This window comes from Mesoplodon mirus (genome assembly GCF_964341445.2).
Source record: "Mesoplodon mirus genome assembly, chromosome: 4".
NCBI classification, from domain to species: Eukaryota; Metazoa; Chordata; class Mammalia; order Artiodactyla; family Ziphiidae; genus Mesoplodon; species Mesoplodon mirus.
The window spans coordinates 8,341,755-8,364,010 of NC_138979.1; the positions used below are offsets into that span (position 1 = coordinate 8,341,755).

A 22,256-nucleotide genomic window follows, 5' to 3' on the forward strand; every position below is an offset into this window, starting at 1 on the left:
ATAGAATTCTGAATTAAAGGTGTTAATGACCTGTAAGTTTATGTACTTCTTCTCCTTCCCTCTTTTGAGGCCACACCCACTCAGTTTTGAAAATAACCCTTGCCTTCTCAATATACTTGATGCCTTGTTTCACGGGGCTAGAGTTTCAGTTTTGCAAACTGAAAAGAGTTCTGGGGATTGGTTGCATAACAAAGTGAATGTCCTCAATGCTACTGAACTATATACTTAAAAATGGTTAAGATGGCAAATTTTGTATTATGTATGTTTTCCCACAATTTAAAAAGAAACTGTCCTTGACACCTTGACACCCTCTTGGAAAGCATGTTGGTGATCAAAACCTTCTTTAAAAAATTTTTTTTGATTGAAGTATAGTTGATTTACAATGTTGTTAATTTCTGCTGTACAGCAGAGTGACTTAGTTAGGATATATATATATTAGAATATATATATTTCCTTTTAGAATATATATATATTCTTAGAATATATATGTATTCTTTTCCATCATGGTTTATCACAAGATATTGAACATAGTTCCCTGTGCTCTACAGTAGGACCCTGAAAAACCTTCTTAGTGAGGAAATTCTTAATGTCTTTGCTAATTCTCTCCTCATAGAATTTCACATCATAGCCTCTTTAGGAGAAAGAAATAAAGAGGAGCTTAACACCACCTGTAAAACACGCTTTCATAAGCACAGATGGGATTAAAGAGTGACCCTGCTTAGCGTTCTCTGACCCACTGGATACTCAGGAAGAGAGGAGGAGGGGAGAGTTCTTCAGAGGCTCTGAGACCCCATGGTGAGGGTTCAGACCGTCTTTCCTTAGACCTGCCCTCTGAAAGAGGCCAGAGGTAGCCCGCTGCCCTGAGGGTGCTCCCTGGAGAAAGATGGGAAATGCAGATGACAGCACTGCCACTCCTGCAACTGAACAATTCCCGGGAAAGGAGAGTAGCCAGGAGAAGCTTCCAGAAGCGGGGAGGTCCCTGCAGCCAGGGTCAGAGGCTGCTCCCTTTTTTTTTGCCTCTTCCGCCCACACTCACTGTCCCTCCGGGAAGCACAGAAGATTCCTGGACAGACCTGCTCAGGGTGGTGCCCTCTGGCTTTTCTGGAATGTTCTGATCCTGACTGCATGTTGAGACCTTGGCTGTAGGATACCATCCAGCCTACTGATCACCCAGGCAGAATGCCAGGACATTTAAGGTAGCCTAAAGGGCATGAAATTACAGTTTCTCTTCCGAATGGAAGTAGAGATGTTTAAACATTTCCCATGGACAGGCAGTGATAGCTCTCTGCACTTAGCTCAAGGCAACTCAGCAGGCGGTCCACCCCCAGTTTAAATGCAGACTCTCCTCCTTGCTAGCTCTAGACAGATCTGGGGTGATCTGTCTAGCCTTGGTCTCTCCAGACATACGGGGGGGCTTTACCTTTTTCTTCAGTTCCTGACTGTAATGGTCACATCTGATCACATAACCTCCCTTAGCCTGTAGAATCAAATCCCAACTTTGTGATGAGGCCCAAAGATCTATTATCTTCCTTCAAGGTCCATCCTCTGTGGGTCTTACACACCTTCAGATGTGTTACCATTCGTCCAAGTTTGATTGAGTCATGCCAGGCCCTGCTTCTTTTATAACCCTTGCATATTGTATTACATGTAGTGGGTTGGTTTTGGGGTTTTGTTTAATTCTTTCTCCCCACAAGCAGCATCAGAAGCAGGGAGTTATGGTCTCATGGTTCAATGCAGAGGGTCTAGAGTCAGACCGCCTGAGTTTGAAGCCCAGCTATGGCACGTAATAGCTGTGTGACCTTTCCTGTAGGAATAATATTAACAATAGTACTTGCTTCATAAGGTTGTTGAGGAGATTAACTGCAATGATGTGTATATTACTGAACACCTGACTAGATGCCGGGCACCGTTCTAAGGCTTTACCTGTTCTAAGGCTTCTAATGTTCACAACACGTGGATGAGGTACTGGTTTTTTATTGAGAGGTTCATTTAACTTGCCTGAGACCCCATAGATGGTGAATGGCTTCCGAATCAGGGCTCTGAACCCCGTGGCGTGAGGCAGGTGGACGATGTGTAGTTGTGGCTGCTTCGCTGTGAGCTCCTTCAGGTCGGGGACTGTGGCTTCCCGTCGTGGACCCTCACACCTTGCACACTGCCCAGCACACAATGGGTGCTCCATAAATTCTGCACGGCATCCAGGGGAAACACCTATGGGAAGGCGGCCTATAAACTAAAAGTTGTCGGAATTCTGATAACATCACAAAGGATCTCTCCCCCAACACACTACTGCTTCCTTCAGAGCAGCTCAGTCCCAGCTGCACGTTGGAATCAATGATTCCTGGGCCTCCCCTCCCACTCAGATCAATTAAGCCCCACCTCTTTAGGGTGGGACTCAGGCGGCAGTGGCTTCTTTGACTTCCCAGGTGGTCCTCACATGCCGCCAGGGCTGGTTATTGCTAACGTAGAACATCCCAGCTGACATTTCTGCGCAGACCTCCTGCTTCCCATTCTAGAACCTCTCGTTTGGAGGAATGCATTTTTCGAGTACAGTGGAGAGTCCTTGATTTCACTGTTGCTGTCGGTTCACCAGGAGGGCACTTCAATCAAGTAGTTCGAAAAGTGAGCCTAGAATGTATCTTGTAAGAGATGCTAAAAGACAGTACAGTTGGCCCTCTCTATCCATGATTCTGCATCCACCGATTCAACCAACCACGGGTTGTAAATATAGTACATGATCCTGGTTGTTGACTCCACAGATGCGGAACCCACGGATCTGTAGGACCGACGAAGGGACTTGAGCATCCACAGATTTCGGTCTCCTCAGGGGGTCCTGGAACTGATCCCCTGCAGATACAGAGGGCCGACTGTAGTCAGTGTATGCAGCAAACGCAGCATTAGGTTCCATCTCCAGGGACCCAAATGGGGCAAATTGGTCCTCCTGGTCTAATGTATCACCACAGCCCACCTCACACGCATTAGAGTGGGTTTAATTTTTGCTTTTGCTCTCTTTTATCTTTCCCTCCACTCCCTGATTAAAAAAGTGAAAGTCCTGGGCTTCCCTGGTGGCGCAGTGGTTGAGAGTCCGCCTGCCGATGAGGGGGACGCGGGTTCGTGCCCCGGTCCGGGAGGATCCTGCGTGCTGCGGAGCGGCTGGGCCCGTGAGCCGTGGCCGCTGGGCCTGCGCGTCCGGAGCCTGTGCTCCGCAACGGGAGAGGCCGCAGCGGTGGGAGGCCCGCGTACCGCAAAAAAAAAAAAAAAAAAAGAAAGTGAAAGTCCTGAAGATGAAGTGCCAAGAGATCTTTCTCTGGCTCTGCTAAAACGGCCCTGAGGGATTGGGCTTGATGAGTTCTGATGGACGGATGAATCAACCCGGATTGAGGCTCATCCCAGAGTAACTCAGCCCCGCCCCCAGTGAAGGCCAGGATGTTCCCTGGTGATGACGCCTCACAGGAAGTCCTTCCCAAGGGAGGCAACATGAGACGAGGATGTTGATGGAGGTGTGGGTGTGGAGGGGGAGTTGCAGAGAAAGTGGGGAAGAAATTAACGAGCATGAAGTAATAATCATACGTCAAAAACTGAATTACAGGGGCTTCCCTGGTGGTGCAGTGGTTAAGAATCCACCTGCTAATGCAGGAGACACAGGTTCAAGCCCTGATCTGGGACGATCCCACATGCCACGGAGCACCTAAGCCCGTGAGCCACAACTACTGAGCCTGCGCTCTAGAGCCCACGAGCCACAACTACCAAGCCCGCATGTCTACTGAAGCCCGCAGCCTAGAGCCTGTGCTCCGCAACAAGAGAAGCCACCAGAGTGAGAAGCCCGCACACCGCAACTAGAGAAAGCCCGCGTGCAGCAACGAAGACCCAATGCAGCCAAAAATAAATAAAATAAGAATAAAAATAAATTTTTAAAAAAACTGAATTACATTTTACACATACTCTCTTATTTCATCTTCACAACATTCATAAGGTCAGTGGAATTACACCCACTTTACAGAAAAAGACTGATTTCTCTGAGAAATTAAGCTCCTTGGCCATGACCCCACAGCAGTTTGTGAGCCATGGTCCAATCCAGGCCTCTGACTTCAAAGCCCTCCTGTCTCCTGACAATGATTCTGGGTTCTTAAGGCCACAGTTAGAAGCCCAGGTCTCCAGAGGGCAGCCTGTGAAGTTGACCTCATCTAGAGGAGTGCTACTTGGGGACCAGAAAACTTTGGCCTGAAAACGCAGCAGAGACTGGAAGTGAGGGTCCTACCTCTCTCTCTGTGCCTCTTTGTCCAACTGAGAAGTGTCTCGTGGGAAGACTTAGGTCTGGAGTAATTTTTAAAAATCAGAAGTTACGATACCGAGCACACATGTGTGCCGTACACACACACACACGCTCTCTCTCTGGATGACATTGAACATGAACGTAGAGGGTCAGACTTTCCTTTTAGCCTCTTATGGAGGGTTCAGTGGCCGTGCTGGGATTGCATTCATGTGGAGCCTCGTGCTGGCTCTGCGGGGGTGGGCATAGGTGAAACGGAGCGGTTAGAAGCTGGCTACATCTCCCAACTTCTCTACACCTAGAACCAAGAACCCCGTGGCCAGGAGAGTCAATACAAGAACAAGGGTCTCCGCTCTTGGCCCAGGGCTCTTCCTACTACACCCTGACTTTGGCGAAGCTCTGCGAGGGAATCCGTCTTCTTATCATTATTTTTTCCCCTGCTCATTGTAATGTTACTGCCATCTTGAATCCTCGACTTCTTCAATAGGAAGCCTTCAGAGAGGCCTGGCAAGGCAGTATCACAGAACAAAATCTCTTTTGTGCCTGTGACCTGGGCCAGAGTCAGACCCTTTGTCGCACAAGTGGAGGAAAGGGGAACCAGGAGTGACAGCTCCCTCCCCAAAGGACACCCTGCCTAGCAACCAGTGACACCACTGCCACAGGGTCACAGCCTGCGATGATTTCTCTCTCCAGACTGACACGCTATTAAGAATGTAAAGCGTATTGACCCGACTCTACAAAGGGAAATGGAGGGCCTTAAGAGAGAGAGTGGGTGAAGGGAGTCTGCAAAGGCCCCAGGTCAAGCCCCCAGATGAGTCATCGCTTGGCGCAAACACCAGCCACGCTCGGGCGGGGCGCCGAGGGTCTACGGCACTGCGTGTGAATCATCTCCCTGCAAGTCTAACAATTCAGTGTCGCAGATGGCCCTGCCAGGCCCCGGATTTATTTTGATGAAATGATTTTTGACTCGAAGAGACAGGCAGGTGACAAGGGCAAAGCCTGGGATGCACACCTTTGTCCTGGCTTTCCTTTATCCCCACTGACAGGCCCCCCCCACTTCCTCAGTTGGGGCTCACAGGATAACACACCGAGAGAAGACGTGAGCCCCCAGCCAGACCCTCCTCTGGAAGAGTGTCGCTGAGCATGTGCAGAGATCCCGGCAGCTGAGGATGGCTCCCTGACGCCTCCTGAGACAGACGTCCTTGCTGGCTTTGGAAGGCACTTGAATCTGGTGGGACGTAGAACGAGGAGAGACGAGCTCACTCAAGGCCCATGTGAAGACAGAGAAGGACCTGGACCTGGGAACGGAACTCAGGGGGAACACTGGTGTTTATCAGTGTGAAGGCTTCCCTTGCTCTGATCCTTCCTCCACCTCACCCTTCACTGATTGATGGATGGATTCATCCATCCACTCATTCATTGATCAACCCGGGCCATCACTGAACATTGACCATCTGGGTCAGGCTCTGTGGAGACAGAGATACAGGCGATGCTGTTCCTGCTTCCCAGACGTGGTCATTCTTGAAGAGGAATAGACTCTGAGCACAGATGCGTATGCCGTGGGACCAGAGTGTCCGAGGAAGCTGATGGACCCCGTGTGCGTGACTCACGTGGTACTGCTGGGGCAGCCTGGGTGGGAACCGGAGAGAGGGTGTGAGGTCAAGGCAGCTCTCTCCCGAGGGGCTACGTGCAGGGTCTTGAATTTAAAAGGCAGTTGCGGGGGACTTCCCTGGGGGTCTTGTGGTTAAGACTCTGCACTTCCACTGCAGAGGGCACAGGTTTGATCCCTGGTTGGGGAGCTAAGATCCCACATGCCACCTAGTAGCCAAAGCAAAAAAGGTAGTTGGGGGCAGCAGAGAAAGGAAGGGGCCCAGAGGCCACAGGAGCAGACGTGCAGTGGAAGAGCCCAGCAGTAAGGGAAAGGACAGGGCCCCCAGACACAGGTGGGAGCTCCCTCCCACCCGCTTGGCTCGGGGGTCTCCTCAGGGTGGGCTTGCAGACCTGCCCAAGAGGAGATGCAGATCCAGACCGTTCTCCACCTCCTGGCTGCCTGTACCAGCACCTCCACTTCATCCCACCCGGACCCGAGGGCACTTGACTCAGCTCACCTGGCTTCGCTTTTCCCAGCGTGATGTCTTGGATGTTGCCTCTCGCCTTAGCAGTCTGCAAGGAGGCCGGTGCCCTTCACCAGAATTGGGACTGACTGCCTATTTCTTCTCTGGCTTGGCTTCAGAATCAAGACAAGACGTCAGTGCCAAGCTGCCTAATGGCTGACGTGAGCATGTGTTAAGAACCTAATAAAATAGCGCCTCCAAAATTTCTGGCCAAATTCACTTATGTAAATAAATCTAACATAAGGCCTCTCCCAGAATATCCCATCGGGCTTCAGGAGACAGCTTTAAAACCTGCTCCAAGCGGAGAGGGCGGTTCCTAGGGGCTAAACTACGAAACGGTTCATGGGAGCTGCATTTCTGTCTTTCCCAGGGACCATGTTGAAGACGTGCTGTCTGCTGTCCCTCACGTGTGGAATCAAACGATAAATTCCTTCTTGGATGTCCTCCCAGGAAAAGGCTTGCCTGCGCGTGTTAACTCAGCCTGCTTCTTGGGTCGGTTGACAAAGACAGTGTAACCTAGTCAGCAACAGGAACTCGTTTATTTCATGGGTTTGAGCATCTTCAGTGGACTCTGTCTTATTTCGTGTTTTAATCCCCCTATCATATGCCATTTAAAATTTTGTAAGCCTCCTCCGAACCTTCTGGAAATGGGGGGCGGGGCGTGGTGAATGTAGGCAAATAATAAAATCATATTTTCGATCTGAGAATGAGGGTATTAGAAGCGCGCAATTCTTCTTTGGACCCCGCGGCACATCATCTGTTCTCATCCACTTAATTAGCACGGCGCGTGGGAGGTGGCTGCAGAGCTTTCTGCCTTGTTGTCTGGCTTCAGTGAAACGGCTCTTCAGGGATAAATATCTCTCAGCCAGAAGTTGACCTGCCCTCCTTCATTTCCTGGGACACCAGTGCCTGTGCACTTTCTCATCTCTCTCCCACCCCGGCGAGAGTGCCTTTTTAAGTACCTTGAAAATGACATCATCTTCGGGCAGAGCGCACTGTCTGTCTCTAGCATGTACCTGCCAACAATTTGCGAGAGTGATGGGGGAAGGGTCCGCAGGGAGGAGACTTGGGGAACTTCCAAACACCAGAAAGCCAGCACCGTGTCTCCATGCATCCCTGGAGCAGGAGAGAGACTTCTTTCTCTTCTGGCCAGTAAACGTCGTTTTAACCCTAAAGAAGCAGGAGGCAGGGACCGATATGAGAAAGTAAATCACTCGAGTGAATGGAAGCGAGCATCACTGAGCACTGAGCAGACGCTGGGAGCAGAGACGGGGTGCTATTTCGGGAACTTCTACCCAAACAGGTTCACTTGCAAGGGAGGTTGTCTGCTTTCTCTTCTCCTTACTGCCTAGCGGTGATTTATTCATGGTTCCTGGGATAAAGGATATGACAGTTCACTCAAAAGAGGATTTAGATTGCGATCAGAGCAGGTCCTTGTCAAAGTGATGAGAGGATAAGTCATTTGTATGGGGAGTCAGTTACTGACAGAAGGAGAAAAGGGGAATCTGCCTTTATTCAGCATCTTTCGTGCACCCGGTACTTTATAAATGATCATGTATTGACTCCTCACAGCAGCCCATGAAGTAGATGTTGTTGTCCCAATGTTTCAAAGTGAAAATAAATGCTTTATTTATACATGGAATAGAATTGGGTTTCCACACCCTGTGGTCTGACTACAAATCCACTGCCCCGATTGCATGAAAGGGGTGCTTACATTTTAAGATCCATCACAGCATATATAGATGGATCAATCACAGTCATATATATATATTTTTTTCTTTTTTTTTTGGCGGTGCGCGAGCCTCTCACTGTTGCAGCCTCTCCCGTTGCGGAGCACAGGCTCCGGACGCGCAGGCTCAGCGGCCACGGCTCACGGGCCCAGCCCCTCCGCGGCATGTGGGACCTTCCCGGACCGGGACACGAACCCGTATCCCCTGCATCGGCAGGCGGCCTCTCAACCACTGCGCCACCAGGGAAGCCCTATTTTTTTTTTTTAATCCCTCGCAACTCCCCACTCTCCCCATCCTCATACCAGAAGGCAAGCTTTCTATTTCCGGTATGTGGGTGAGGAAGCCATATTCTTTGAACATCAGCCATGCCCTTGGCAAAGGACAGTAGGTGCCACCCTTCTGTATATTACATGAAAGGTAGCAGTCAGCCTACCTGTCCCGGAAGATGGCTCTACCCTAACCCTTCCTCTCTGCCCTATGGCCGTATCATCCCTTTACTAATGAAACTCCTAAGGGCTCCTAGCTACCGCTGACTACACAACTGATCGGAATGGTTGAGCCTTGCCTAGGACTCCGTGGCTTCCTATGGACCACACAGAGCTAATTTCAAAACTCCGACGTCCTGTGCTCTGGGATGGTGCCCTTCTTCACTCTTCCCTGAACATCAGGCAAAGGGAATAATTCAGTGTGCATTGTCGTGAAGACCTCGAGTTGGAATTGGTCTGGGTGCCATTTGTCCCACTGGAAGGGTGACCATCCTGGGGAACTTACTCCAGGATTCCCCTCCCATTCAATGTACGGGTGGTTTACATCCAAAATAGTAATTTACTATTCACTGTAGAACAAGATAGGGTCATAACCCAGAATGCAGGGCAGGCTTTGAGTTAAAGAAAAAATAATAGAAAGGGTAGACACAACGACTGTGGATGATGAATCCCAGGAACCTTAGCATCCCCCATATTTTCTTCAGGTGTCTCCGAATTGGGGCTGCAGACTTGTCAGCCTGACCTTGGTAAAGACAAGTTGAGTACCGCACATCTTTTTTTTTTTTTTTTTTACATCTTTATTGGAGTATAATTGCTTTACTATGGTGTGTTAGTTTCTGCTTTATAACAAAGTGAATCAGTTATACATATACATATGTTCCCATATCTCTTCCCTCTTGCGTCTCCCTCCCTCCCACCCTCCCTATCCCACCCCTCTAGGTGGTCACAAAGCACCGAGCTGATCTCCCTGTGCTATGCGGCTGCTTCGCCTCACTGAAACCGTTATCATTTCATGAATGCAGGGAGGCTGCCGAGGGGAGCCACCCTGGATGAGCAGTTCTTGCGACATTGCCCCAAGCAGGCTGGAGTCTGGGGGTTACTGTGTTAATCAGCAGGCGCTCCCTAATGAACACCTGCCCAGAGCCCCAAGGGGAGCAGATCCTGAATAAAGCAGGCTCCCCAGCCAGCTGGCAGAAGCACTTTGCATTTCTGGAGGAGTAATAATTATGTGCGCCTGTCAAAGCCTTCCCATTGGGCATCATTCAAATGCATGGATGAGAAAGGCTCGGCTTCCCAGACTGATTTCAACCCCAACTTTCCCCCATGCTGGGACCAGGGTGAATCTTAGCAAAATGTGGAAGAAACCATGTGGAAATAAGAGGATGAGAACAAGGGAATAAATTAGTATCATATAGAGAATAATACATAGGAATAGTATAAAGGGTGGGGACAAGCAACTGGGAAACAAGCAAGGTTAGTCCCTGATGCTGGGTTAAAGGGCAGAGTCTGTTGAAAGGAATACAGACATAACACATCTTTTCCTGGGTGTACAAGTAACTTTCCCAAAGTATATGTCACAGCCTCCTTCGTGGGTGCCTGGAGGTATGTGACCCTATTGAAACCCAGGGGCTCTTTTGCATCTGGGCATATGGCATCTGGACCCATCCTTCTCCATGGGGTACCACAGTCTCTGCCTAGCAGCTCTGTGCTTCCAACCAGCCTTGAGAGGGCGTGTGGGTTTCATCCTCCCCGTGGTCAGCTTTCCTGCTAGGCTGGTGTAACAATCAAACAATGACCCTTCAGTCTAGAACCATCTACCAATTAAAAAAACCTGTGTGTCGGGCACTGTGCTCGAGGGCTGGGCTACAGATGTTGATCAAACCTGATCCCTGCCCTCCGGGAACATATTGTCTGGCAGAATTCTGTTGCGCTTAGAAAAAGCAGCTTCAGACCCCTCCTGTCTGTGCTTTTGCGACTTGCTGGATCTGTACCCGGCATTTAAAACCAAAGCTTTAGAGTCAGTCCAGACTCAAGCCCCTCGTCTGCCCTGTACCCTTGGGGGGTTGTGACCTTGAGCACAGTAACTGTTCTAAGCCCCAGTGTTCTCATCGGTACAACGTTGCAGGGTTGCTTTGCTTTGAAGATGGAATAAGATTGTATAAGTGAAGCATGGAGCCCGGAACTTAGCAGGGGGAGGCCTGTAGGATATGATGGTGCTGGGGCCATAGGGACAGCAGCAGCAGGAGGGAAAGCTGGGGAGGAGCCAGGAAACCCAGACCTTAACATGGTGTGTGCAGTGACTGCTTTTTGCCTGCCAGGACCCACATGTGATTGATGCCCTTTGGTTTTCTTTCCTTCCTGTTTCAGATCGTTGCAGCCTTTTCTGAAACCGCCTACTTAAGTGGACTAGCAAAGGACTGGTCAGGCGCTTGGGTCCCATCCCCACATGTGCTGGTCACTAAGGTGACCTCCCTTGTCCATGGACAGGCTTCTCGACTCCTTGAACCTTAGTTTCCTGCCCTGTCAGTTAAGTGGGTTGGGTAACCAGTCTCTCTGGCTCTTTATATAATCCAGCGTCCCTAGGTGACTTATACCTACCTGACTGTTGAGTTAAATCTGCGGGTTACTAGCTGTGTGCCTTTGGCAAGTTGCTGCTTTCTCTGTGCTCTGGCTCCTTCTGTATCCAATGGGGGTAATCCTGGCATCTGCCTGCTGGGTAAGGATTGACTCAGTTCTGCGCTGGCACAGAGGCTGCACCCAGTAAATGGAAACCGTTAGTATTGGCTGTGTCTGGAGCCAGCTTTGCTGAGATGTTCTGCTGCTGTACCCTCCTGAGCCGGAGGTAAAGCATTCGTCTTCTGTCCACTAAGGAGCTGGGATTCTTACTGGATGGGGACCTCCCAGATAGAGAGGTGCTCCCTCTGGCAGGACCCACTGAGCTTTACACTCCCCCCACCCCTGCCTATCCCAGGCGCCTGGGAGCCCAGAAGAGCAAATAAGCCTACGTAAAGGAAGCAGTGCCCCCTTTGCCCCCGGCCACGGAACCCAGGGACTGCTCAGACGGGGTAGGAAGGAAGCCAGCCTCCCCAGCTAATCAGCCGGAGCGTCAAGGGGGTGACGGTGAGGGGGAGCGCGGCCAGACCCGCGTCTGTGTGCGCGATGACCTCACGCTTTCTCTCGATCACCGGCGCCCCCTCCCCAGGACGAACGAACAGCCAATGAGCGCTCGGCTGCTTAATGCCGAGCCCCCCAGGGGGAGGGGGAGGGAGGGCGGGAGCCGGGCTCCCAGCTGCTCTGGGAAACACAATAACAGGCAGAGCTTCAAAGAGGCCGCAGGCTCAGGCATGGTTGATTCCGAGCTGCCCCTCTTCACCGCCCTCTCTCCCTCTCTCTCGGTTTTCAGAAAGGTTGGAGAGAAAGGGCACAGTGACCACGCTTTCTTCCCCACTCGCAGCACTGGACTCTCTGCCACCTCCACGGACGCGGCCACTCCTCGGGGGGGGGGGGGGCGGGAATCACCCTTTCCTGGGATGGGGCTGGCGGTGCCCTCGGAGCGGGAGGGTGTGGCCCGGCTGCGGAGCTGTCCCCGGCAGCCTGGCGGTCACTGTGGGCACTGCAGCCAGAAGCGAATCGTCCAGATCAGCCTTGGGGCGGAGGGAGAGGTGAGAGGGTCAGTCTTTCGGCCGTCCAGAGCACAGATGGGAGCCGTGGGATGTTTTAATTTTTTTAATGCAATTAATTCAGAAGTGGCCATTCCATTGATTTTGAATCTGTGAGCTGCCCCAAGGGAGTGGCGGATGACAGGGAAGGGCTTGAGGGGAGAAGTCACTGAGTTGAAGCCCACGCTGCCAGTGACTGACCCAGCGTCAGTTCTGATACAAAGGCTGCTCCACCTGGACTTGTGTATGTGGCTTCCTTGCCCAGAAAGTCAATGGCAATTATAAAGAGAAAGTGCAAATACTAGTAAAGGGCTTTCTGCTGAGATCGCATTTTATGTCTCGAACAACCAGCAAATTTGGGGGGGTTTTTTTTTTAAACATCTTTATTGGAGTATAATTGCTTTACTATGGTGTGTTAGTTTCTGCTTTATAACAAAGTGAATCAGTTATACATATACATATGTTCCCATATTTCTTCCCTCTTGCGTCTCCCTCCCTCCCACCCTCCCTATCCCACCCCTCTAGGTGGACACAAAGCACCGAGCTCATCTCCCTGTGCTATGTGGCTGCTTCCCACTAGCTATCTGATTTACGTTTGGTAGTGTATATATGTCCATGCCACACTTCCTGCTATTAGGACCTGCCAGACACTGCGGGGCTTCTGCCTGAGGGGTGTGTATTTGTCTCCTGAGGCTGCCGTAACAAATCACCACAAAACTTGGGGGCTTAAAATAACAGCAACGTATTCTCTTCACAGTTCTGGAAGGCAGAAGTCAAAAATCAAGCTGTCAGCAGAACCAAGCTTCCTCTGGAAGCTTGAGGGGGAAATCCATTCTTTGCCTCTTCTGACTTCTGGTGGCTGCCAGCCTTCCCTGAGATGCAGCTTCATCGCTCCAATCTCTGCCTCTGTCTTCACACGGTCCTCTGGTGTGTGTCTGTCTCTGTCAAAACTCCCTCAAGTCTCTCTCTTAGAAGGATCCATGTGATTGCACTTGAGGTCCACCTGGATAGTGCAGGAGACCCTTTTCCTCTCAAGGATCGTAATCACATTTTTGTAATGAGAGGTCATGGTCACAGGCTCCAGCATGTAGGATGTGGACAGAATTTTTGGGGGCGACCATTCAGCCCATTACAGGACACAGCAAGTCATGTCACAAAAAATTCACCATGTTCATAGCAGCATTATTCACAAAAGCCAAGACAGGAAAGCAACCCAGGTGTCCATTGATGGATCAAAAAATAAACAAAATGTGGTTTATCCACACAGTGGAATATTATTCAGCCCTAAAAAGGAAGGAAATTCTGACACCTGCTACAATGTGAATGAACCGTGAGGCTGTTATGCTAAATGAAATAAGCCAGTCACAAAAAGACAAACACTGTATAATTGCACTTAGATGAGGTACCTGGAATAGTCAAATTCATAGGGAAAAAAAGCAGAATGGTGGTTGCCAGGGGCTGGGGGGAAGGGGAATGGGGAGTTGTTTAATGGGTACAGAGTTTCTATTTTGCAAGAGGAAATATCTAGAGATTGGTTGCACAACAGTGTGAATATACTTAACAATATTGAACTGTATACTTAACAGTGCTTAAGATGGTCAATTTTATGTTATGTGTGTTTTACCATACTTGTAAAAATGTTTTAATTAAAATAAATTTATCACAACACAAGAGCATGCAGGCCAAGCATGAATCAAGTCCCTGTGGTAAATGCTCTAGGAATTCAGAGGAGAAAGAGACTGTTTGGAGGTAGGATGATCAGGGAGGGCTTCCTGGAAGAAGTGGGCCTTGAGCAAGATGAAATTCAAATGGCAGGGGAGAGGATGTTGTGGACAAAGTTTTGGAAATAGAAACGAGATTGGTGTTTTCTTCACTCTGACACAAATAAATTGGAGAGAAATGAGTACTTTTGGAGGGAATCGGGCAAAAGTGAGGTTGGATAGGAACTAGATTCAAAGAGTGGACTTAAATACCAGACTGACAGGGCTTCCCTGGTGGCGCAGTGGTTGAGAGTCCGCCTGCCAATGCAAGGGACACGGGTTTGTGCCCCGGTCTGGGAAGATCCCACATACTGCGGAGCGGCTGGGCCCGTGAGCCATGGCCGCTGAGCCTGTGCGTCCAGAGCCTGTGCTCTGCAACGGGACATGCCACAACAGTGAGAGGCCCGCATACCGCAAACAAACAAACAAACAAACAAAAAAACAGACTGACATATATAACTTGATACCATTTAGGAGATTATTATAGTAATTCATAGGTGAGATAATGAGGGTCTGAAATAATCATGAACACATAGAACATTCGCTTTGTGCCAGACACTTGCTCTAAGCACCTTATGCAGATCCATATTAATTCATTAAATCCTCATAGCAGCCCTGGGATGTGGCGTGGTCATCATCCCCATTTTGCAGCCGAGCAAACTGAGGTACAGAGAGGTCAAGGGACTTGCCAGAGATTATATAAGAAAGATGGCTATGTTAACTGACAGATTTTAAGAGATCCAGGGGGGATCCAGAATGGTTGCAAAGTGTTTTAGAATGAGTGACTAGACCCTTGAGAAGGCTGGGAAGGTTTTAGAGAAGGAAGAAACTAAATTTAATAAGTTTAATGCATAACGAATCAAATTTAAGGCAGGAGTTCGATTCATCAATCTAGTTCATCACTTTATAGACGAGAACACTGAGGCTCTGAGGCTCTAAGAAGTTATAGTTTGTCCAAGAGCATCTCTCTGGGATGGATCCATGTTAAGAGGAAAGTAGACTATGTGAGTGATAATAAAACTATTCTGTGGGAAACTGGAGAGGAGCTTGGGTACCACCTGGTCAGCGGATGGCTCTCCTCAGACTGCCTGGACAGCTCTCGAGTTCACTAGAAAGATCATCGGGGAACGGGTGTGCCCAGAGCGCTGTACAGCCATACATTGGTGTGAAGTGTTCTTTTGATCATTACAATCCAGTCATGTCCCACCTCGGAAGGCAGCGTAGACGGGGCCCGTTCCAGAGCCCTGTACATGCTGGTATGTGCGTGGCTTCCCACTGGAACAGTTCAGAGCCCTTGGGAACTTAGATCTGTGTGGTAGAGTCAGACGTTTATAAAGAGATTCTATTTGTCAGATATAAGGAGGAATAAAAGCTTAGAAGGACACATTGGAAAAAGAGTCTGAGATAGAAAAAGAAAAGCTATTGAGTGAACAAAGTTCATTACAGTCTGAGAGAAAGTCAGTCTTAAATGTCGTGACCTCGGAGGGCCGGGTTGGCACCAGTGACCCAGCACAGGCTGTTTCTAACCCAAGACGCGCAGGGCTTGCCTTGCTCACATTGGCACTGAGGCCCCGGCCCGGTTTGTCCTGTGGAACTTGACTGGGCTACAGGCTGCCTGTCTGGCCTCACTCCCAGGCCGATCCTGCAAAGCTCCACAAATGTTTACAACAAAGTAATTGGCAAATTGTAATCAGCAGATTCTGTAAACATCCCTTCAAAGTACACAACAGCATAAAGCTTTCTACCCAGCAACGTTCACCAAATGAGTTTAAGAAATGTAGTTCATTAATCACCATCGCGTCAAGGTGGGATGTTGTCTTAGTTTGCAAGATCAGGAAATCACAGGCTGATGCCTTAAATGGTTTTAAACCTACCATACAGGGAATTAAAGTTTTGGTGCCTGAACCAATCAGGATAGATTAGGTTATGCTGTGATGACAAACAGCCACCAATGTCAAGGTTACTTAGCAACGAGGTTTATTTCTCATGCTACACGTCCATCAGGTGGATGGGAGAGCTCTCTCTCATTGATGGAGCAGCTACTTGCTGGGGCATTGCCAGTCACCATGACAGCGGAAGAAAGAGTGTACCTTTTAATGGGACTTAAGATTCAGGAGTTCTAACCTCAACATCTTCTGGCATCTGTTACCTCCCCCTTCAATGCCTTTATTTCCCCGTGTATATATTGTGGGTAATTAATGTAGGCTTTTCTTTATTGAGGGTAGTGCATAGGATCTATGATTACTGTTGTATGAAGTAATGGGACTAACATTTTTTTATTTTTTGACCAAAGATATGCATCCAAACAGATCCTATCCTTGAAAAGAGTTAGGTTGAGATGATAAAGTTTATTTGAGGGATGCTGCTATCGCTCAGATCCTTTTAGCTGCGTTCAGTGTATGCGTCCCCAAGAAAGTTTGGTTTTTTACTGTAGAAATTCCAATGTAAAAAGGATTGTGGTGACAGGCTAAATCATAGGGATGTGTCACCATGGAGAAGCCAAAAGTCAGTGTCAACAAGGCTCCTAAGGTGACAGCCATTATTCTGGTGAATTTTTCAGCATGTCAAGTCAGTCCCTTAGCTCTGCAGTGCAGAAACCTGATTGTTCATCCTCGGGGGAAGAGTCACATTAACCAAGTTCAAAGTACCTGATGTATAAATCAGTATTGATGTATAAAATGTCAGTGTTCTGGTTTCAAGTGAGCAAAATAACCCTCACCCAGATAGGGCCCTCAGGGCTCATGATCCTTGACCTCTCACCCAGGAATTAGAGTCAGTAGAGTTGGGGTGGCAGAAGGGTAGCACGTGTGACCTGTGAGGCCAGTCTGACTTCATCTGGAAGCCTGGCTTTGCTGTGAGACAGCCTGCCTGATGTCTCCAAGTCTCAGCATCACCACTGGCAGAGGAATGACAGTCTCTTATTTTAGAAGATAATGCAGTCATATAGGAGGCTCCTCAGCAGCATACGTTGGACATGGCAATAATACCTCAATAAGTTCTTTGGAAGGTATGAGATTGGAGGTAGGGGAGTTAAATAGGTAACGTGAGTGTTTCAGATGACTGGCTACGGTCATGCCTCCTCATGCCTCCATGTCTGCCAGAGAAGACGCCTTACCACTGGGACTCAAATATTTAAGGCCTATTGGCTAACACTGCATTTGTTTCCCCAGCTCGTTTCCTTTTCCCAGACTCCCTTCCATCTGCCACCCCACACCCACAGGTCATTCACCCAGCCCCTTCTATGGAACAATTACGATATTTAGTCATGTGATAGATATACTATTATTCCAACCCTAACAGTAATTCTTTTCTCTTTCTGGGTAAATTTATGTATCGCTGGTCAATTCCATTGGGATGTTGTCTTTCAAGTTTAACTCTCAAAGAGAAGGAAATCTTATTCTGTCATTTCCAAGTTTAGGCTGGAAACCTCACCATCACCCCTAAGAACCCACAAATAATGACTATAGTCATACCTCATTTTATAAAACCAGCTTGATCCAATGTGCTCCTGACCTCCGCCACCTCTGTCACCATTCATCAGACTTGACTTCACGTGACTTGTGAAAAAAATCAAGTCCGTTCTGAGTACAAGAAGACTTATCACCAGTGAGGATGCTTTTATACATGTGATACAAACTTCAAAGGCAAACCCCAAAGATTATCAAAATGTTTAAAGAAATAGCAGATTATAGAAATGCTGTGACTGCTGTGAAAGGAACGCAGACATTTGGATGGATAAGTTACAGTACATCACAGTGTAAAAATCAGCCACGTTACCTTACATTTGGTCACAACCTCTACATCAAATGCTTTGTATCTGGGCAGCTGGGTACCTTATGGGGATGGAGGTGATGCCAGCAACACGACCATAGCAAACAGTCTGAGGCTTCAAGAGCCCCCTCACCTTGGATTGATACTTTGTCATTTATCAGTGATGCTCTGAGATGTGCCACATTTATTCCCCTGCCTTCCCCTGTGGTATTTATGAAGGAGGGTCTTACATACAGTCTTGAATTCCCTAACGGTTACTTTTTCACATTTTAGTGTGAACGGGAGTATAGAATATTAGATGACGTTGATTTATCAAGATGGATTTTCCTGTTGATTTAATCATGTCTTCTAGGGGGAGGAAGCTCTGCCCTCGCTTCAAACCCACTCCCATCATTTCTGGCAGTTTTCATTGGTAAATTGATGGTGATTGAGGCCCGGAGGCTGCCATCCTGGGAGCTCAGGATGAGGCAGCAAAGAGGGAACCATCTGCTTTGGCTTTTTAAAATGAACACTAGCTCTTACTCTATGCCCTGATGAAAGTTGAAGATCCTATTGACAAGTACTATGTGCTGTGCATTTTTGTATCTCCTGTAGGATTGGCTAGTGCCCTACACATATTAGACAGTAAATGTTTGTTGAATTAAAAGGAAGCACACCCTTCTTAGTCTGCCTGGGCTGCCATTACAAAATACCACAGACTGGGGGGCTTAAACAAAAGACGCTGATTTGGGGGACTTCCCTGGCTGTCCAGTGTTTAGGATTCCACGCCTCCACTGCAGGGGTCATGGGTTCAGTCTCTGGTCAGGGAACTAAGATCCCACGTGCCACTCAGTGCAACCAAAAACAAAAAGAAGACACTGATTTTCTCACAGTTCTGGAGGCTGGAAGTTCGAGGTCTGGGTGCCAGCCTGGTTGGGCTCTGTGAGGACCCTCTTCCTGACTTGTAGATGGCAGCCTTCTCACTGTGTCCTCACCTGGTGGAGAGAAAGAGCAAGCAAGCTCTCTGGGATCTCTTCTTATAAGGACACTAATCTCTGGAGCCAGGACTCAAATCACAGCCCCGACACTTACACAGAGATGCTCAATCTTTGGGCACCTGTTTCCCCCCCATACAATGGAGTTAATAATAGAACCATTTCACAGGGTTGTGATGAGGGTTAAAGAAGCTGGTGTTTGTAAAGTGCTTGGAACAGGGCCTGGCACGTAGCAAATACTATATAAGTGCATGTGAAATATATATATAATCATATTCTACAACATATTAATTATAATATTAATATAGTATTATATAACGTGTTATACAATATATATTTGATATACGTCATAACGTATTTACTACATATGTATGTGTACATATATATTTTTAAGAAGACATCTTCCTGTCAATTCACTGTAAAATGTTCTCCTGTGTGGGGAAGGAAGCCACGGGGTTTGACAACTGTGTTGGTGAGCAAGTACCATTTGTTGATAGAACCAACTACCAGGACACAAGGCCGAAGGTCTCAGTCCATTGGTGGCCCTGTCCTCATGGTCTACTCCTCTGGGTTTTATAAAAATCATTTGTATGGATGTTCTTGAGCTTTGGGACATTCCTTCCAAAGAATTATGTAAACCTGAGATTGCATGTTTTAGGAAAAGTAATCTCTCATCGCTTACCCTTCTTCCATTTTGTTCTCCCTCCAGCCCAAGCTTTTGGCCAAGGAGCTGCTTGACCTCGTGGCATCTCACTTCAATCTGAAGGAGAAGGAATACTTCGGAATCGCCTTCACAGATGAGACGTAAGTGCCCCATGTGCTTGGAGAACCTGAAGGGAAAATACAGAACCTGAAGTCGCACTGTCCCAGCTGTCCACGGCGAAGGCAGCTGCAGGCCACTTGGGTCTTGTGGTTCAGGGTCAGTCCAAGTTCATCATCTGAATTTCAAAGGCCTTGTGATCATGCCTGGAACGGCCAAAGGATATAATTAGGGTGATGCTCATATTATGAAATTATGAGGTAAACCAGTTCTTATAATCAAGCCGGTACGTGTTCAGAACCGAAATGTTTATTTTTTAAAAAGTGGATTTGTCTGGGTTTGTTTTCTATTAGAGTTAAATGAAAACTTCTGGAAATGAAATATTTCTCTCCAGTGTTGGAATAACAATAACAGGAAGTCAATGCAATGATAAATTCAAAATGAAAAGTATCTGTGCCGTTTCACTGTCAACGCTGAAATAGAATATAAAATTCGAAAATTCAGGTTGTTCATCTGTTGAAAAGTACATCTGCGTTCAGTGATCTTTCTGTTTGGCTCTATACAGCGGTGTTTTGCAACACAAGGAAGGAATATCTTTACTAAAATTTCAATTTCCTTCTTAATAAACTGTTTACAAAAGACTGCAGTGAACACCTGCACAGATTCCTGGATAAAAATAAGCTGTTCTGGGCTTCCCTGGTGGCACAGTGGTTGGGAGTCTGCCTGCCGATGCAGGGGACGTGGGTTCGTGCCCCGGTCCGGGAAGATCCCACGTGCCGCGGAGCAGCTGGGCCCGTGAGCCGTGGCTGCTGAGCCTGCGCGTCCGGAGCCTGTGCTCCGCAACGGGAGAGGCCACAACAGTGAGAGGACCGCGTACCGCAAAAAAAAAAAAAAAAAAAAAAAAAAAAAAAAAGCTGTTCTAAGCAAATGTTTCACAATTTTCTTTCCTCTGTGTGTACACACACACACGCATGCACACACAGTCCTCCAAATCCTTCGAATTACAGAGTTGACTTCCTACGGTACTAACAGATCAGGCTTCGGTTAGCGGCTGCACAAGACAGCTCAGGGAGGCTATGCCCCATCCGTCAGATGGAACCATCAAGGCAAGATGGGCTCAGAGCAAGGACAGGGGCATCCACGTTGGTCAGCAGGAGAGATGATCAGGTGTATCTGCGTGAGGACCCTCCGGGAGCTGCACGTGGACAGGGTGGCCGTAGCATTTATGATCTAAATTGGGACCCTGTGAGTGAAAGGGGGTGTAAATCGGTACTGTCATGGGCAAACTGGACAGGTGGTCACCCTCTAAATTAGCAACCTTTCAGGTGACGGTGTGATCGTGGAGCAGCGTTGGGAGCAGTCACACCTGCCTCAAGAAAGCCAGGAGGGCGACTTCCCTGGCGGTCCAGCAGTTAAGACTCAGCGCTTCCACTGCAGGGGGCACTGGTTCGATCCCTGGGCAGGGAGCTAAGATCCCGCATGCTATGTGGTGCAGCCAAAAACAAATTAAATTAAAAAAAAAAAAAAAAGAAAGCTGGAAGGAACAGGTTACGCCCTGGCCCTGGAGCCTCAGGGAACGGAGCCAGAAGGAAGGCAGGAGTGGTTGCTTCTGGTCTAGAAGGTTCTCTGTGCCTGCGAGTGGGATCAAGTAACCGGGTCTGTGAACTGGAGGGCTGGGATGGGAAGAAGCCGGCAGAGTAATTTTAAAACATGCTTTAAGACAAACATGCGTCGAGAGTAACTACTTCCGCAAATGCAGATGTTTTCTACCCTTTCTCCTGAGAATCACTGTAAACTCCCTGGATTGCCACTCAGACGTTTTTTCACTAATTAGAAAGAAACCACCGTTTCAATTCATCCCATTGTTCACATTTCCCAAGTACGTTTCCTCTTCTAAAAGAGCCACTGAACTCGAGAGGAGTCCCAACTGGACTTCGCTTTTGAGTAAACAAGAGTCAGAGAAGGAGCTTGTTGTCCTGGGCCAAGGAGCAAGAACTACGCTAGCTGAAGGTTTTAGACCACAGCCCTGATGGCACCAGCCAGAAGGAAGTGAACGTCAGGGGGAAAGTGGCTCTTCCCCCAGGAGAGACGCAAGCAGGAAAACCACACAGCACCATCCGCCTCTCCCATTGAATGGAGCCTGTCTGCTCTGGGTCTTTCTTGGTGCTTCTGGTTCCCTGGGCCGGCAGGGAAGGCTCGTGTGTGTTGGGGGTGGAGAGCAGAGAGAGAGAGTCCAGGCTGGAGGGAAGGGTCCCTTCCCCCTGGCCTGGTGGAACTGGCAGCTGGAGGGCCCTGTTGGGGGGCGGTGATGAGGAGGATATGAACCATCTTCTGGCACCGTCCAGGGGAAGAGTGGCCACCACCAACCTCCTCACCCCGAGCCTGGGCGGGAGCGTTCCTCTGGGGACTGTAGGAGTGGCAGGCGGCCAGCCGAGATCAGTGGACAGGGCTTTGCAGCTGGCAGACGGTTCCTGGAAAAGAGGTGGCAGATGGGCCTGACTCACCGGGAAATGGTGAGTGTCAGGGACCCCGAGGAAATCAGGAACCGGGCCTCCAAGGGACTAGGATGAGGAGCCAGAACAAAGAGGAGAGGGGAATGGCGGTGACTCAGGACGCAGTCAGTCATGGGCTGGCAACACCTGGGGCCAGAGGCGTTGGCTGGTGGCCTCTTTGGTCATCTGACCTTTTCTCCTTTTCCTGCCGGGAAAGGAATGAACGAAAGCTGTCACCACAGAACGGTGCCTGGCGGGGTTGGCTTGGTCTAGGGTGGTGATCACAGGGCAGTAACCACTAGGCTTGCCCTGTGGCCCCGCCCCCCAGCCCTCACACCGGGCACCACTACACACTAACACAAGATCATTTAATAACTGTGTTTTCAAATTGTGCACGTGTATTGTGTTGTGTGTGCGCGCGCGCGGGCGTGTGATTTCTGCAGGTGCTACGCTGCGTATTTTA

The 22,256-nt window shown here is 48.8% G+C and overlaps 1 protein-coding gene across 8 annotated transcripts in view; it reads left to right on the forward strand.

The window, feature by feature from the left end:
* The window catches only part of FRMD4A (FERM domain containing 4A), a 350,648-nt gene that overhangs the window by 169,421 nt on the left and 158,971 nt on the right, over positions 1-22,256 (forward strand). For all 8 annotated transcript variants that reach the window (XM_082618234.1, XM_082618233.1, XM_082618232.1 and 5 more), the window contains exon 3: positions 19,251-19,345. In XM_082618234.1, coding sequence (XP_082474360.1) covers positions 19,251-19,345 — 95 coding nt within the window. The remainder of the gene's footprint in view (positions 1-19,250; positions 19,346-22,256) is intronic.